General features: G+C 40.6%; 1 protein-coding gene across 2 annotated transcripts in view; it reads right to left on the bottom strand.

Annotated features, from left to right (window-relative positions):
• ulk3 (unc-51 like kinase 3) overlaps positions 1-15,893 on the bottom strand; it is a 28,975-nt gene that overhangs the window by 12,944 nt on the left and 138 nt on the right. Inside the window, exons 1-13 of one of the 2 annotated variants that reach the window (XM_061814719.1) lie at positions 15,297-15,892; positions 14,481-14,601; positions 14,243-14,383; positions 13,315-13,435; positions 13,143-13,238; positions 10,887-11,030; positions 9,766-9,848; positions 6,767-6,922; positions 6,585-6,690; positions 6,469-6,509; positions 5,175-5,277; positions 4,097-4,161; positions 2,517-2,595 (exon numbers count right to left, since the gene is read on the bottom strand). In XM_061814719.1, coding sequence (XP_061670703.1) covers positions 2,517-2,595; positions 4,097-4,161; positions 5,175-5,277; positions 6,469-6,509; positions 6,585-6,690; positions 6,767-6,922; positions 9,766-9,848; positions 10,887-11,030; positions 13,143-13,238; positions 13,315-13,435; positions 14,243-14,383; positions 14,481-14,582 — 1,237 coding nt within the window. In that variant the 5' untranslated portion in view covers positions 14,583-14,601; positions 15,297-15,892. Of the gene's footprint in view, positions 1-2,516; positions 2,596-4,096; positions 4,162-5,174; positions 5,278-6,468; positions 6,510-6,584; positions 6,691-6,766; positions 6,923-9,765; positions 9,849-10,886; positions 11,031-13,142; positions 13,239-13,314; positions 13,436-14,242; positions 14,384-14,480; positions 14,602-15,296; position 15,893 lie in introns of those variants that run through there. The other variant, XM_061814720.1, reaches the window with a different exon arrangement.

The following is a 15,893-nucleotide window of genomic DNA, read 5'->3' as shown; positions in this document are numbered from 1 at the left end:
CATCAGCAAAAGATAAAGCGTCTTGTGTGTTTGCAGCAAGGCCTAAATGGGAAGCAGATGGCAAGGCTCCCGTACCGCACGCAGGGGCCCTGGCAGGCGCTGGGTCCCATCATCTCGTCTCCAAAAAGCCTCACTATTGGAATCACTCTCATATGAGGACGCATGAGCTCATTGCTTCATACAAGGCCACACAGACAGTGAATCGCCTTCTGTGTTGCCGAACAGCCCCGCCCACCCGTTCTCTCACATTACCTCCATCTTCATTCTCGCAATGACAACCACCCCGAAATATGCCGGCATCTGATGTGATCCTCTCTTTGGGCCTGATTAACTAAACGTTTGTACTCAGGGTTGAATCGATTAGTCCACTTTATAATGGCATGTCGACATGTGCAGCTCCTGAATTAATATACTCATTACATTTTTTATGACATCTCATCTTCTAATCAGACAATTTACAGAAGAATTTAGACTTTGCTGTCTGTTGCTGTCAGCGGATTATAACGCTCTGATGCAGCGAACTGTCCAGCCAGCAACACAACGGTCTTCATGCGTCTTGGCAGGTTTGAGAATCTGAAAATAAGGTGGTGAATGAAAATAATGGTTCTGTTATTCCAATTGCTGCTAATCCTAAAATATTCACACCGGCTGGAGTACAAGGGAATGGTGGCAAGAAAGGAGGGCAGTGTTACTAAGTTATGTTCCATCTCTGTCACCAAATTTGTCTGTCCAATAATTTGCAAACACAACTGTGCGATATAAATCCCAACACACAAAAACACCATTGCTCTTTGACTCTGTATTGTAACACTTATCACAGCACAGCATACAATACAGCTGCATTACGCTACAAACTTTGACCGCATAATACTAAGATATGCTAGTGTAATATAGAATAAAAAAAACAAAAGCATAAGTGAAGTAGAAACAGAGAAACCCTTTTTTTTTAAGCCTGGCTACGATGTTTGGTCTTACAAAACGGCATGCTATTCAACACGAGATGAGACCAACCAGGTCATTGAAGTTAAATACATGCAGTGCTCCCACTAATTACAACAGCAATATTCAGTCAATTTTTAATCTATCATTCAATTTTCTTCCACTTAATCAGGGTTGTATCACAGGGGTAGTAGGTTTAGTAGGGAAGCCCATACTTCCCTCATTCCAGCCACTTCGCCCAGCTCTCCGAGGGGATCCCAAGGCCAGCTGCGAGACACAGTCTCTCTAGCATGTCCTAGGTTGTTCCCTGGGCTTCCTCCCAGTGGGACAGACCGGGAAAACCTCGCCAGAGAGGCGTCCAGGAGATATCCTAACAAAAAGGCCAAGACACCTCACCTGGCTTTGTTCGATGCTGAGGAACAACGGCCCTACTCAGGGGACTCCAGAAAGGGTCGATAATCTGAGCTGCTGCTTCATGTATAGGCACAAACAAAGGTGGAAGGAGGCTACTCTTTCGCTCATCAGAATAAACTACAAAGTTCGAAGCACTAAAATGTGGGACAATAGAATAATAAAGCTCACACCTGCTTGAGGCCTTTCATTGGGGGCAACTCCAGTGTGAAAGAGCGTCCACCCGATCTCAAAATGACTGTTATCAGACCCGAATCTGTGTGTCATAGGGTAACAGACTATATGGTTGGAACCGCTCAATCACAAACCAGCTCAGGCAATTTCCCTGTCAGAAGGGGACATTAAACCTCAGAGAGCCATTATCACCCACCCCCGTATTTTAGTCTCTGTTTTATTTTGTTTTAATTAAGCGTATTTGCATGATCATAAAGATTTGAAATTCTCTTCTCAATAGACAAGACGTCATATTATAGATGGTGCCTTAGAATGCGGTGCAACTTATATGGACACTGAGTTTCAGCATTTGCAAATGATGTTGAGAAACCTGTTCACCAAGACACACTTAAATAGACTGGTTACACTGTTAGCATGCATGCCAGCATGTGTTTTAGCATGTATGTAAGCTACTACATGATGGCACTCACAAGGCAGTGAGGAATAATTGCATTTGACATTCAAGCGTAAAAAGCTTACATTGCCCCTCACACTGCCCATGTAGGCAGGTCATTACAATGTTGTACACACTCACGGTGTCACATCAAAAAGAAAATGATCACACCGCAGCAAACGCATGGAGCAAAACTACCAAATAATAAAACAAATAAACTAATAAAATAATTGACACAAAACATGCACTTCAAAAGCTATTTACATTCTCACAGCATGCTTTGCGGCATACTGGTGCAGCACTAAGGACCTTCATTGTGGTTTTTGCAACCATTAGAGTGAGTGAACACTCAATTTAACGTGTTATTAGGGATCTTACTGGAAAAATCACACTCTTAATAGATCTATGTGCAACTAAACAGCCAACAAAACTGCATTTAGTGCCTGCTAATATAGATCTTAGCAAACTATGTCCTTAGTGGTCATGTAAAAATTCTCTCAAGGGAGGGCAATATCATTGATGAGGAGGCTATTTTGGAAAGACGAGTTGATCTAACTACCTGCGAGAGCCAACAGGAGTTCTTCTAAGCACTTCTGGTATTCATCCAAGGCCTCCTTATCGTCCAGTCCACTTTGCTCCTACAGCCCAAATACCAAGATAACACATGATTATCGACTGGGTTTCTGGAGGTTTAAGGAAGCAACATTTAAAAACCTTTTTAGTGCTACTTGTACGACTAATATCAGGGTGTTGTTAATGCTAAACTAAAATAAAATGGAAATTAATAAAAATTTGGAATAATTACATTTTGTCTTAATAGTGAAACATTTAAGACTGACAATAAACCGATTTTAATCATTACATTTGCAGTGGAATCTTGGGTTACAAACTTAATTTTTTCCATTACCCCGAATGTAACCCGAAAAGTTCGTAAACAAAGGAAATGTTTTCCATTGAAATGAATAAAAATGCGGCGATACGGTGGATTAGCTGGTAAAGCGTTGGCCTCACAGTTCTGCGGACCTGGGTTCAATCCCGGCCCCGGCTGTGTGGAGTTTGCATGTTCTCCCTGTGCCTGAGTGGGTTTTCTCCGGTTCCCCCCCCCCATATTCCAAAAACATGCGACATTAATTGGACACTCTAAATTGCCCCTAGTTGTGATTGTGAATGCAACTGTTTGTCTCAATGTGCCCTGCGATTGGCTGGCAACCAGTTCAGGGTGTACCCCGGCTCCTGCCCGTTGACAGCTAGGATAGGCTCCAGAAATCCTCACGACCCTCGTGAGGATAAGCGGCAAAAGAAAATGGATGGATGGATGAATGAAAATGCTATTAATCCTTCCAGCCCCAGAATAATAAGATTCCTCATTTTGATCATTGTGTGGTTAAAAATAAATACGTGAAAGGTGAAAACACAATTTCTGATGATTAAATAATTGGGGTTCCTTCCAAAACACGATTGCCTTTGCCTTTTCAGTTTCAATAATGTTTACGTTGACCTTGGTTGACTCTCGTAATGTGGTGCAGCTTTTCTATTGCTTTATGGGAGGGTTAGCCTTTCATTTCATATAGGCAAGGTCTTTTTTTTTTTTTTTTTACCTCTGTCATTTATTAATTGGGTGAAGGGGTGTGCATTGTAATCCAGAAAGAAGCGCCTAAAATAGAATGTCAACCAATGAATACAGGTGTTGCCAGAGGTCAGATGTGGAGATTAAAAAAGTGTGGAGACGTTTGCAGTCATTTGTGGTCATGATGAAAGATGAAAGTGCATTATAGGTCTGCTATAAAGGGTCACTTAACATTACAATCACAGTGATAAAAAAGTTGACAAAAGTGCATTCCACCATCAGTCAGTACAAATAGTGAGTAGCTATGTGTGAGAATAAGTTTCATATGAATGAATGTGTTTATTGAAGTCTCATCATTAAAATATCTGTTGGGTCGCCTCTGATAAAGCTGTCAGCACTGTGTTTTTACAATTGAGACCCTAAATTTTAATCACATCTCCTGTTAAGACTGTATGGACAGGTGAGCAATGACATTTTCTGTTTTTTATTTTTACTTCTCTTGAAAAGATTCCATTTTTTTTTCAAATGACCTGTTGTACAGGTTATGTATCACAAAGGTTGAAAAGTCTGACCTTAGCAATTGCATCGGACGCCATCTCCAGCGCTGCTAGTAAGCGTGGTTGCTCGCGGGACATTTCTGCAGGGGAAAGGAGAGAAAGATGTTAATGAGTGCTTATTGTTTTCAGAGTGTGGGTGAGGTGAAGTCTATCCCAACTGACTTTTGGGTGAGAAAAGGAGAGTGGGGTGCACTCTCCATGATTGCCAGCACCCTCTATGATGTAGTCAAACCCAATCACAATGGAACGTTGCAAAACAATGTAAAGGGACAAACAATATATGGTACTTTATCACATTTATTAAACTATAACACGATAAGAGTAATAGAGGGAGAGGAAATATATTTTAAGAGATTTGACGCTCCCAATTATTTGAACCTACTCGGTACGTGGCCAAAAGCATCACTTTTTCCATCCACACGTACATTACAAATGATAAAGTTAAATATTATTGTAAAACAATATGTGTATACTTAAATACAATGGTCCGTTAAAGTGAAGCACTTTTTTGTGCCCTGAACCCACCCCCATTCTGTACTGCTGTCAACTGGACAGTATTTTTTTGTTAAATCCAAAGTCTGTTTATCAGGGTTAATTATACTGAGGTTCCACTGCATGAATTTGAATGACATTGGGGTGGAGTGATGGCTGTTCTGTGCATCACTGGCTTAAAACCCAGAAATGTATTTTTAGCATGTGAAAATTTATGTGCAATTTGATGAGATTGCAATAGCATGCGCTGATGATTCAAATTTTAAATCATGGTGAAAACAGAGGCCAAATGATCAGCAACTCATGAAAAGCATTTGACAAACCTGTTCACTGTGTGAGAGTTCAGTCGGGTTCAGCCGCATCACTCAGTATGAGGCAGGCTTAAAATGCATAGTTTGGGGATTTTGGTGGAAGCTAGAGTACCTAGAGAAAATATGTACAAAGTCCACACCAGAGGGGCTAATTTGGGATTCAAATCAAGAATCTTTGAACTATAAGACACCAATCATGAGTCTACCATGCTGCCAATTGGCCGCTATTTGAAGACTAAAACAGACAAACTCCATATGTGTTCTTGTCTTGCCTCTCCAATGTTCAATACCTCGGAGGATGTCCCTGGAGGTGCATGCCTCCTCGAAGAAAAGCTTGTTGTCTGAGGCTACTAAGGCTTTCAGCTCTTCTGCTCGAGATGCATACTGGCGGACCTGCAGGGACATATTCGCAATGCTGCACATGTGGTATTCATTCAGAACAGACTCTACAGCAGAGCTATCCAAAGTAAGCCAAAATTCATAAAGGCTCTCATGAAGAAGGATCTACACAGAGAACAGGCCACATACATCCTTGTGGACTCATTATAGATATAATATGTCCCAACAAGCATTTACATCATCGACATCCCTTTAATATTTCATGCATTAATCCAGCCTCCACACCCACACTCATGAGCCACAAATTTTGATTAATATTGGGATGATTAAAATGTATTCATTCATTTTTTTTATCCACAATGATTTCATTAAATAGGTAACTTGATTTATCGAAAAAAAAAATTTAAAACATTTATAAACTTGTATTTCCTGACAACCTTGCATTCATTTTATTGAATTGGTTAATTAAAGATTAAATTTAATTATCAACAACATGTAACAATTAGAATAAATGAATGTTTCAATATTTGAATTTAGACATGTAAATAGTTACAACTAACTACTTCGTTCATTCATTCCTTTGTTAATCTTCCGCACCACTTATCCTCACTTGATTCACAGGCGTTCTGGAGCCAATCCCAGCAATCTTTGGGTGAGAGGCAGGGTACACCCTGAACTGATCACCAGCTAATTACAAGACACATACAACCAAACATTCGCACTCACATTCACACCTACGGGCAATTTAGTGTCTTCAATTAACCTACCATGCATGTTAGACATGTGGGAGGAAACCGAAGTACCCTGAGAAACCTCACAAAGGCATGTGGAAAACATGGAAAACGGGCAAACTCCACACAAGCGAGGCTGGATTTGAACCCAGGTCCTCAAAACTGTGAGGCAGCTCTACTAACCAGTCATCCAATTAATTTATTGCACATAATAAAATACAAAAGTATTAGTCAAATTAACAATTCGTATTACTGTGTTAATTGATTTTATTAAATAATCATTTAATTGATTATAAAAAAAATATTTTATAATGAAAAAATTTTTATATTATTTAGGGATTCGTTCAAAAACATTTCTAGCTCATCTATGAAAATTTTATGAGTACATGAATAAATTACATCTCAAGACTTCAGGTTAGTGAACATTAAATTATCAATGCTTATACTGTTTAGCTTATGCTTTAAATAGGAAGTGACTTACACATATTAATAGGTGGCATGTTGTCCAGCCTACCTTTTGCCTGAGGATATCTTTACGCTGCCGGTCAGTCTCATCTGGAAAAGGAGGAAAAACAAGGTGATTTTTTGTTTTATTTAGTACAGGTCCAAGATGGTGCTCAATGCTCTTACAATAAATAGCAGGGACAAAGTGCTCAAGAGCGCTGCAGTACAGAGAGAGTGCGGCAGACCTTTCTCCTTCCTGGTCCTTCTGGACGGCCTGCAGTACCAGTTTTTTCTGTAGGGAAACAAAAAACATAAAGTCACACTGTTGAATCTCTGACAGCGACACGAATTGCTCTTTTGTCTTTTACCGCCTTCTCCAAGCTCTCAGCACTCGGCATGTGCTCCATATCCACAAAAGGGTGTGTGAAGAACTCGGCAAAGCTGATCCGGGCATCCGGGTTTCTCTCCAGGAGACGCAGGAGGAGGTCGCGGCATTGCTTGGAGACCCTGGCCCCAGGAGGGAGCTGATGTACAACAACACAACCTTATTATGTTGCTCTCAAAACGCAATATGGACAATGCATTCAAAAGGTCAAAATATTGTTGCCAAAAACCACCAATACTAAATTGCCTCAGTGGGTGGCCTGAACACATGAATTCCATTGGAATGCCACAGTAATAGACAAATTACTAAATCTTGGACAAACCAGATTCCAATAAGGACGATCGTCCTCAATGTACCATTGCAAGGAATTTTGGGATTTCATCATCTACAGTCTACAATATCATCAAAAAGTTCAGACAATCTGGATAAATCGCTGCATGTAAGCGGCAAGACAAAACCAACACTGAATGCCAGTGATCATTGACCCTTCAGGCGGCATCATTAAAAAATAAAACGCAATGTCTCAAGGACATCAACACATGGGCTCAGAAACACTTCAGAAAACCATCCATCCAGCCAGCCATTTTCTTTACCGCTTATCCTCACAAAGGTCGCAGGGAGTGCTGGAGCCAATCCCAGCTGTCAACGAGGAGGAGGCGGGGTACACCCTGAACTGGTTGCCATCCAATCGCAGGGCACATAGAGACAGACAACAGTCGCACTCACAATCACACCTTGGGGCAATTTTGAGTGTCCATTTAATGTTGCATGTTTTTGGGACGTGGGAGGAAACCGGAGTGCCCGGAGGAAACCCACGCAGGCACGGGGAGAACATGAAAATTCTACACAGGCGGGTCCGGGATTGAACCCGGGACCTCAGAACTCTGAGGCCAACGCTTTACCAGCTGAGGCACCATGCTGCCATTCAGAAAACCAACGTCAGTAAATACAGTTCAGCGCCACATCCGTAAGTGCAACTTAAAACTTTACTATGCAAAGCAAAAGTCATTTATCAAAAACACCAAGAAAAAAAAGAAGTCCAGTACATTTGAGAAGATTGGATTTTTTAAATTTCTAATATAAACTGCATGTGCATGTGCATCTGTGGCCCAGGTTTGCCAGATTCTGGTCTTTCCCCATGGTAAATTGACCCCTCCGTAGAAATTGCGTAGGCCGGGTCGCTGACCAATCAGAGGCCAGAGATGTGCCTAAACCACGCCCCTTGTTGTCGTCCGCCATAACCTCGGACAAAGTCGCATGGTTCAGTAGAGCTTTTGTTTGCGTTTTATCACGTCTTAGGGATCCTTAACAATAGATATGGTTAAGAGGTGTAGTCACGGCCTTTGCAATAGTGACGACAGGTATCCTGATAGGCTAGTTGGTGGAGTTCAATTTGTACCCCTTCCAAAACCAAAGACCGAGTACGAAAAATGTCTTCGATGGATCAAACTTTGTGGAAGACCGCATGATCAACTGAATCCATCTAAAATCAACCGCAACAGAAGACCGAGTACGAAAAATGTCTTCGATGGATCAAACTTTGTGGAAGACCGCATGATCAACTGAATCCATCTAAAATCAACCGGAAAAAATATGTTTGCACGAAGGTAAGCCCTATTTTTGATTTTCAATACATGTCTCATATAAATGAATTAGCAGTTCTTCGCTTGCATAACATAGCTACGTGTGAATGATTGACACACTTGATCTGTGTTGAGCGATACTTTGCGAGGACCTGACTGCACAAACGTGTCTCTTTGTTGGCGGCTAGCGAGCTAAGCTAAACCGGACTAGCGAGTCCTAAAAGCCTTCGACGTGCACCGAGACACCAAGACTGAAGGAAGGATGTTTGAGGACACTAAAGTAGTGATTGTCGTACTCGGCCGGGACTTACGTAGGTTCGGCACTAATTCAAGAATAATTATTGAGGGGAGCGCGTTACGTTACACAAAGAAAACGAGAGAAACAACTCGTAAATCAAGCCTCGCCTTCTTCTTTTCCTTCATATGGCGGTTCACAAACGGCTATACAGATACATATACAGATTCTGGACACAAGTGTGATAGGTAACACGAAAATAGGAAACTGTCAATGACAAATTCGTCTTTGGGTTATAATATATTATATTATGTGGCTTCTCGGTCTTCCTCTGACTCTGGAAACTTGTCGCGCTAATATCAATGGTTTCTCCGTCGATATGCATGGAAATACCATTGATATACCCCTCGCTGAAATACTTGAAGCCCTGCTGTCTGCTCTTCAATGATATTTCACTATTCGGTAAGAATGCGAGTGAAAAATCAGATGGTAAATCGGAAAATTTCGCTCTCGACTTTTCTTCCTGCGACGCCATTTTGTCTGTTTGTCTGAGGTTAGCAACAGTGGGGTGACGTGACTTCAGGAGGCGTGGTTAAGTGCCCTGTACGGAGGGGTCAATTGAGTTTGAAACCCCTGCTCTACACCATTACCAGCACCCCCCCCCAAAAACACACGCACACACACCTAGTCTGATATAATCTGCCACTGTCATAGAAGTAGTCCTTTTAACAATCTATTGAAGTAGATGAAAAGGGAAAATATAATATTAGCACAAGTTCTCACAGTAGTTTTACACATCAGCGTACCTTCATACTTAACACATACTTTACTGTAAAAGTGGAGCAAAGAAACAAGGTAGAACCATGCTGGAAATTGAGCCACAAGGTAGGAAACAAAAACCAAAGAGGAGATTTTTGGATGTGGTGAGAGAAGACTTGCAGGTAGTGGAATTTAGACAAGAAAATGCACACGACAAGCACACTGAGCATGGTAAAGCCAAAGGGAAATGGAAAAAAAGAATAAGGAAAAAATTTAAAAACAATGAGTGGAACAAGCCATAAAGTGCAATTTAGCAAGTAAAGTCCACCACCTAGTGGATTTAAAATACAAAAATGGACGGAAAAAATAAAACAAAATTATTACATGTAAAATTCGATCACTTACCTCAATGGGCTGGTTACTTCGAATCTTCTCTTCCAATTCTGAATACGACCGTGATGCAAAAGGGGCCCGTCCAAACAGTGCCTCTGCATTTATATAAGCAACATAAGAGTGGATAGCATTGTACAAAAGGATCATCTGCATTTGTATTCCAACCTTTGATTTATATGTATTGTCTGCTGGATTTATTCACCAAATTTTTATTTATTTGTAAACATTCATTTATAGTTCTTATTTGAATTGTGTATTTTTTTCATTTTCAAGTATTTTCTAATTATTTATTTTAGAATTTTGTGAATTTTGCACTGAAAATTACTTGATTTGTGAACATTTTTGAGTTTTTAATGCTTAAATCTATAGCTCCTGCCAGTGCTAGACACTTAAAAGGAAGTTTATATATTATTTTATAAAAATTCATGCTTCTTATATTATTTTTTTATGTAGTTTCATTTTGTTTTTTATTCTACATTTGTATTTTTTTATATTTAGCTCTCTTAAAAGAGTGAGATAATTAAAAAAAACAATTTTGTGCATATTCCAACTTCTTTTTTTTTCTCAAATCTAAAAATAATTCACGTAAATATAATGGATATCGGATATAATGGACCGTCAGGAATGAACAAAGTGTCCAAAATTAATTTACGCTCGTCTTTTAAAATGCCATTGACAAAATCTATTATTTCCAGAATTAATTACTGCCGCTGTGGCGCAATACAGGCAGAGAAAGACTGCACCGATAAAATATAAATGGTGGAAGTGCTGCACCTTGCTGATCCTAAAACGGTATTAAATGCTATAAATATGATTACAGACCATTAATGTCAATGTCGACAGAGTACTATGTTACCCCCCTCAGATTTTTTATATTTTTTGTAAATTTAGACGTTTTATATAAATAACTTCTCTAGGTGCAAAATACGCATTGTATGGTTCTGCAGACTTTTCAAAGTCTTGCCTATTATCCCATTCAATAAGGGTCTACTGTATTTTTTAACTTAAATTATTCTTATTGAATTTGTATTTTATATCTTTCATTACATCTATATACATTTTAATTTAACTACTGTATGGGTTCCCAATGATCTCCTTAAATCCCTATTGACTTGACAGAACCCAACACTTACCATAAAGAATGACTCCCACGGACCAGAGATCCACTCTTGAGTCGTACTGGCGCCGACACACCATCTCGGGGGCCATGTACAGAGGAGAGCCTCTCAACACGCTCTTCTCATCCCATGGAGACATGTACTGGGCAAAGCCAAAGTCTGACATTGGATCAGAAGACATAGTTGTAATCAAGATATAAAACTTAGCATAATAATTGTAGTATGTATTATAATACCTAGACTGCATCACTGCATTGTTTGACTTGGAGCTGACCTGCCATTTACTCAAAAAGTAAGAACAAGGTATTTGCAAAGATATACAGTGTCTTGTGAAAGTATTCGGTCCCCTTGAACTTTTCCATCTTTTGCAACATATCAGGCTTCAAACATAATAAGATATAAAATTCAAAGTTTTGTCATTAATCAACAACATGTGGGACACAATCGTGAAGTGGAATTAAATGTATTGGATATTTTATACTTTTTTAACAAATAGAAACCTGAAAAGTGGGGTGTGCAATATTATTTGGCCGTTTTACTTTCAGCGCAGCAAACTCACTCCAGAGCTTTAGTGAGGATCTCTGAATGATCCTATGTTGACTGATGATATTAAATAGAATTCACCTGAGTGTAATCAAATCTCCGTAAAAATGTACCTGCTCTGTGATAGTCTCAGGGTTCTGTTTAAAGTGCAGAGAGCATAATGAAGACCAAGGAACACACCAGGCAGGTCCGAGATACTGTTGTGGAGAAGTTTAAAGCTGGATTTGGATACAAAAACATTTCCCAAGCTTTAAAAATCTCAAGGAGCACTGTGCAAACAAACATATTGAAATGGAAGGAGTATCAGACCACTGCAAATCTACCAAGACCCGGCCGTCCCTCAAAACTTTTACCTCGAACAAGGAGAAGATTGATCAGAGATGCAGCCAAGAGGATCATGATCACTCTGGATGAACTGCAGAGATCTACAGTTGAGGTGGGAGAGTCTGTCCATAGGACAACAATCAGTCGTACACTGCACAAATGTGGCCTTTTGGAACAGTGGCAAAAAGAAAGACATTTCTCAAAGATTTCCCTAAAAATTCTCCTTTAAGGTTTGCCACAATCCACTTGGGAGACACACCAAACATGTGGAATAAGGTGCTCTGGTCGGATGAAACCAAAATCGAACTTTTTGGCCACAATGCAAAATGATATGTTTGCCGTAAAAGCAAGACAGCTCATCCCCCTGAACACACCATCCCCACAAACATGGTGGTGGCAGCCTCATGGTTTGGGCCTGCTTTTCTTCAGGAGGGACAGGGAAGATGGTTCAAATTGATGGGAAGATGAATGGAGCCAAATACAGGACCATTCTGGAAGAAAACCTGTTGGAGTCTGAAAAAGACCTGAGACTTGGACGGAGATTTATCTTCCAACAGGACAATGATCCAAAACATAAAGCCAAACCTACAATGGAATGGTTGACAAATAAACATATCCAGGTGTTACAATGGCCAAGTCAAAGTCCAGACCTGAATCCAATCGAGAATCTGTGAGCAAAGCTGAAGACTGCTGTTCACAAACGCTCTCCATCCAACCTCACTGAGCTTGAGGTGTTTTGCAAGGAAGAATGGTCGAGAATTTCAGTCTCTTGATGTGTAAAACTGATAAACACATGCCCCAAGCGACTTGCAGCTGGAATTGCAGCAAAAGGTGGCGCTGCAAAGTATTAATGCAAGGGGGCCGAATAATATTGCACGCTCCACTTTTTTGGTTTTGTTTGTTAAAAAAAGTTTAAAATATCCAATAAATTACATTCCATTTCACAATAGTGTCCGACTTATTGTTGATTCTTGAAAAAAAAATACAATTTTATATTTTTATGTTTGAATATGTGGGGAAAGGTTGAAAACTTTAAGGGGGCCGAATCCTTTCACAGGGCACTGTATTTGAAAGAAATTCATATAATACGGATAACACTTCATGTGCATGTGCTGAGCATGGAAAGAAGTAAATTGATGGTGCGCATTACATATGGGTAAAAAGGTTTTCCTGTGGTTTTTTTTGCTCGATTTTAGTGGTCCGTACTACATTCTAGACTAGATTACACACAAGCGATTATGAAATATATTATTTGCTACTTTGGTTTACATTAATCAATATGATGAACTTAAAACGGCGGGACGGTGACTCAGATGGAAAGCGTTGGCCTCACAGTTCTGACGTCCCGGGATCAATCTCGGCCCCGCCTGTGTGGAGGTTGCATGAGTTTTCCCGGCTTGTTACCTGCTAGTTTAAGGACTGAGCCAGACAGCAAGATGTTCTGTGGTTTCAAATCCAAGTGGGAGATGTTTCGGTCATGTAGGAACTGGAGAGCAGATGCTGCGGGTACATAAACATAGATACATTGTTGACGTGGCCATTCAGTAATCAAATGAAAGGGCCTGAGTTTAGTCACCTATCTGCTGCAGAAAACGTCGGGCAACTCCCTCCGGCAAGATCCGACGACTGCGGATGAAATGGGACAGATCTCCACCGGAACACCATTCCAGGATCAGATATATGTTCTCAGAATCCCACTTATGGTAACACAACAACATTATTGTCTTTATGTAGTGGAATGACAGCATGATCACATCCACTTGCAATGCTAGTTTAAATTTCGGGGGGAGAGGGGCACTGCTTTCATTATCGTGACAACCACAGGTTCAACTAACAAATACCGTAGGTAAGTAACTACCTGCTCTCCAGCAGCCCAGAATCAGAAGAGAATAGCCCACCCCTTTATAAAGCAATGACTGTATTTTCATTCACGGATGCAGCACTTCACAACCAAATGAGAAAATTAAGACTTCTCAGTTGGTATTGACACGTCTGGCATATGCAGCGGATATGTCACCAAATACAAACTCTACCGTCCCCAGGTCGAAAACTACCCCACAAGATTTACTGTCACTATCAGAAGATAGATAGCACGAAGAAGCATCAGGATAGATCGTTGGCCTCACAGTTTGAGAACCAGGGTTCAAATCCCGGCCCCTCCTGTGTGAAATTTTCATATTCTCCACGTGCTTGCATGGGTTTTCTTCCAGGTCTTTCTCACAGTCGATAGGTTATGGGTTCAGGGTAGGCCTCCTGTGTGGAGTTTGCATGTTCCCCTAATCTTGCGTGCATTTTCTCCAGTAACCCTGATTTCTGTCAATTGTTCATTGGTGTGAAATGTGTGTGTCAATGTTTGTTTGTCAATACATGTTTGCAAATAATTGGCAATTGGTCCAGGATGTACCCCAACTCTCTGTCAAAATCACAGGCTCCACCTTACCCTCATGAGAATGAGCACTATGGAAAATGTAGGAATGGATAGTTGTTAAATCAAGTGCTCTTACCACAAAGTCTTTCAGCTGAACAATATGAGGGTGACGGACTGTCTTGAGGATCTCGATCTCTGTGAGCAGATTCTCTGTGGACGCCTTGTTCAGTGTCTTCTTGGCCACCACCTTCACTGCCACCGCCTCTCGACTATCCCCCTGCATGGTCCACGACATACAGTACAAGTAGGCTATTTTGTGTCATGGGTAACGCAAAAAAAAACGGAGAGGACAGACTGTAGCGGCAATTTCTCACCTTTCTGTAGGCCTTGTAGACTGTGGCGTATGTACCGCTACCTAGCCGCTCAGTCAGGATGAACTCGTCTAGTTTCGGAGGTGCAAAGGAGGACGAAGCCATGCTGAGCAGCAGGTCTTGGCTGCAATGTAACAACAATACATTCCTTTTACCCAAATCCGATTTGAACTGACTTAACTAAAGAAAAAGCAAATGACAATGACATTAACAAAATTCATTCATCATCCATTCCGCTTATCGTCACCCGGGTGGGGTGTGGACTGGAGCCTATCCCAGGAATCTTCTGGTGACAGGCAGACAGTTTATTTATCAGAATCAGAAATTTATCCACTCCTGGTTGTTATTTGTGTAGCTAAAGTTACCAATAAATGTTTTGGCAACAATTTGGTGGTGAGTGTCTCACAATATCATAGATTCGCGATGAGATTAATAGTACGTCTCGCCCTCCTACGTTGGCTCACAGTACATTCTTATCTGTTTCAAAATGTTATTCATTAATAACTGTAACGGTCATGATGGCAAACCCTATCAAGTGGAAGTGGACTGATCTCATCTCTGGGCTTGGGCGGATTCAACTACAAAAAGCAGCCATATAAACAATAAGTGAACAAGAGAGTAAAAAAAGGACGAAAACAACCATTAAAATGTCAGGTTGACTTCATTTAGCGTGCTATTAACTGCATGTGGGCTACAAACATCTTAATACTAGCTAGCGAAACAGTCAAGCATTGTGACATTCGCCTGTCAACCGCACGTCACTCAAATATAGCTTTATTTTTAGTCCAACCGCGTTCAAAATGATAGTTTATCGCGTACCTTCGCCGTAATCAATCCATGAATGGCAGAGGCGGAAAGTGTATGTTTACATTATTGTTACGCACGCTGCACTTTGACTCAGTGGTCACATGACTTCAAAGCTGACCAAAAGTATGATACTGCCTCCTATTGTTTGGGCACGAGTACTACACTGCACCTGCTGGACCGCGGGCTTATGTATGTTGAACTACTGTATTTACAAAATACAGGATGCACATCGTAAGAAACATATACTGTATGTACAAAATATTGAAAAAAAATTGAACTTTTTTTGCAGTGGCTAAAACACGTTTCCCTCCGCAGATACCCGGTTTCTCACTGCCTTAAACACACATCCAAAAATTCACCAAGTCCTTGACTCTTACTGCAAAACCAAACTGTTGGCTCAGAACAGAACACAAATCAATCACACAAAAAAATTTCACTGAACAATCATTGCGCACAGCTTTGTAAAAATGAAAACACAATGATCAGATCGTAAAGCTCAAAAAGTAATCTTTGTTGTTCATAATACCAAACAACAAAATAAACAGTGTTTAGCGCTTGCCAAACACGTTAATCCATGTGTGTACGCGCATGTTTTCGATCTTTGAAAAC

Source organism: Syngnathoides biaculeatus, chromosome 3 (assembly GCF_019802595.1).
Source record: "Syngnathoides biaculeatus isolate LvHL_M chromosome 3, ASM1980259v1, whole genome shotgun sequence".
Taxonomy (NCBI): Eukaryota; Metazoa; Chordata; class Actinopteri; order Syngnathiformes; family Syngnathidae; genus Syngnathoides; species Syngnathoides biaculeatus.
Note: the sequence above shows the minus strand (reverse complement) of the source record. Positions and strands in the feature narration are given on the sequence as shown.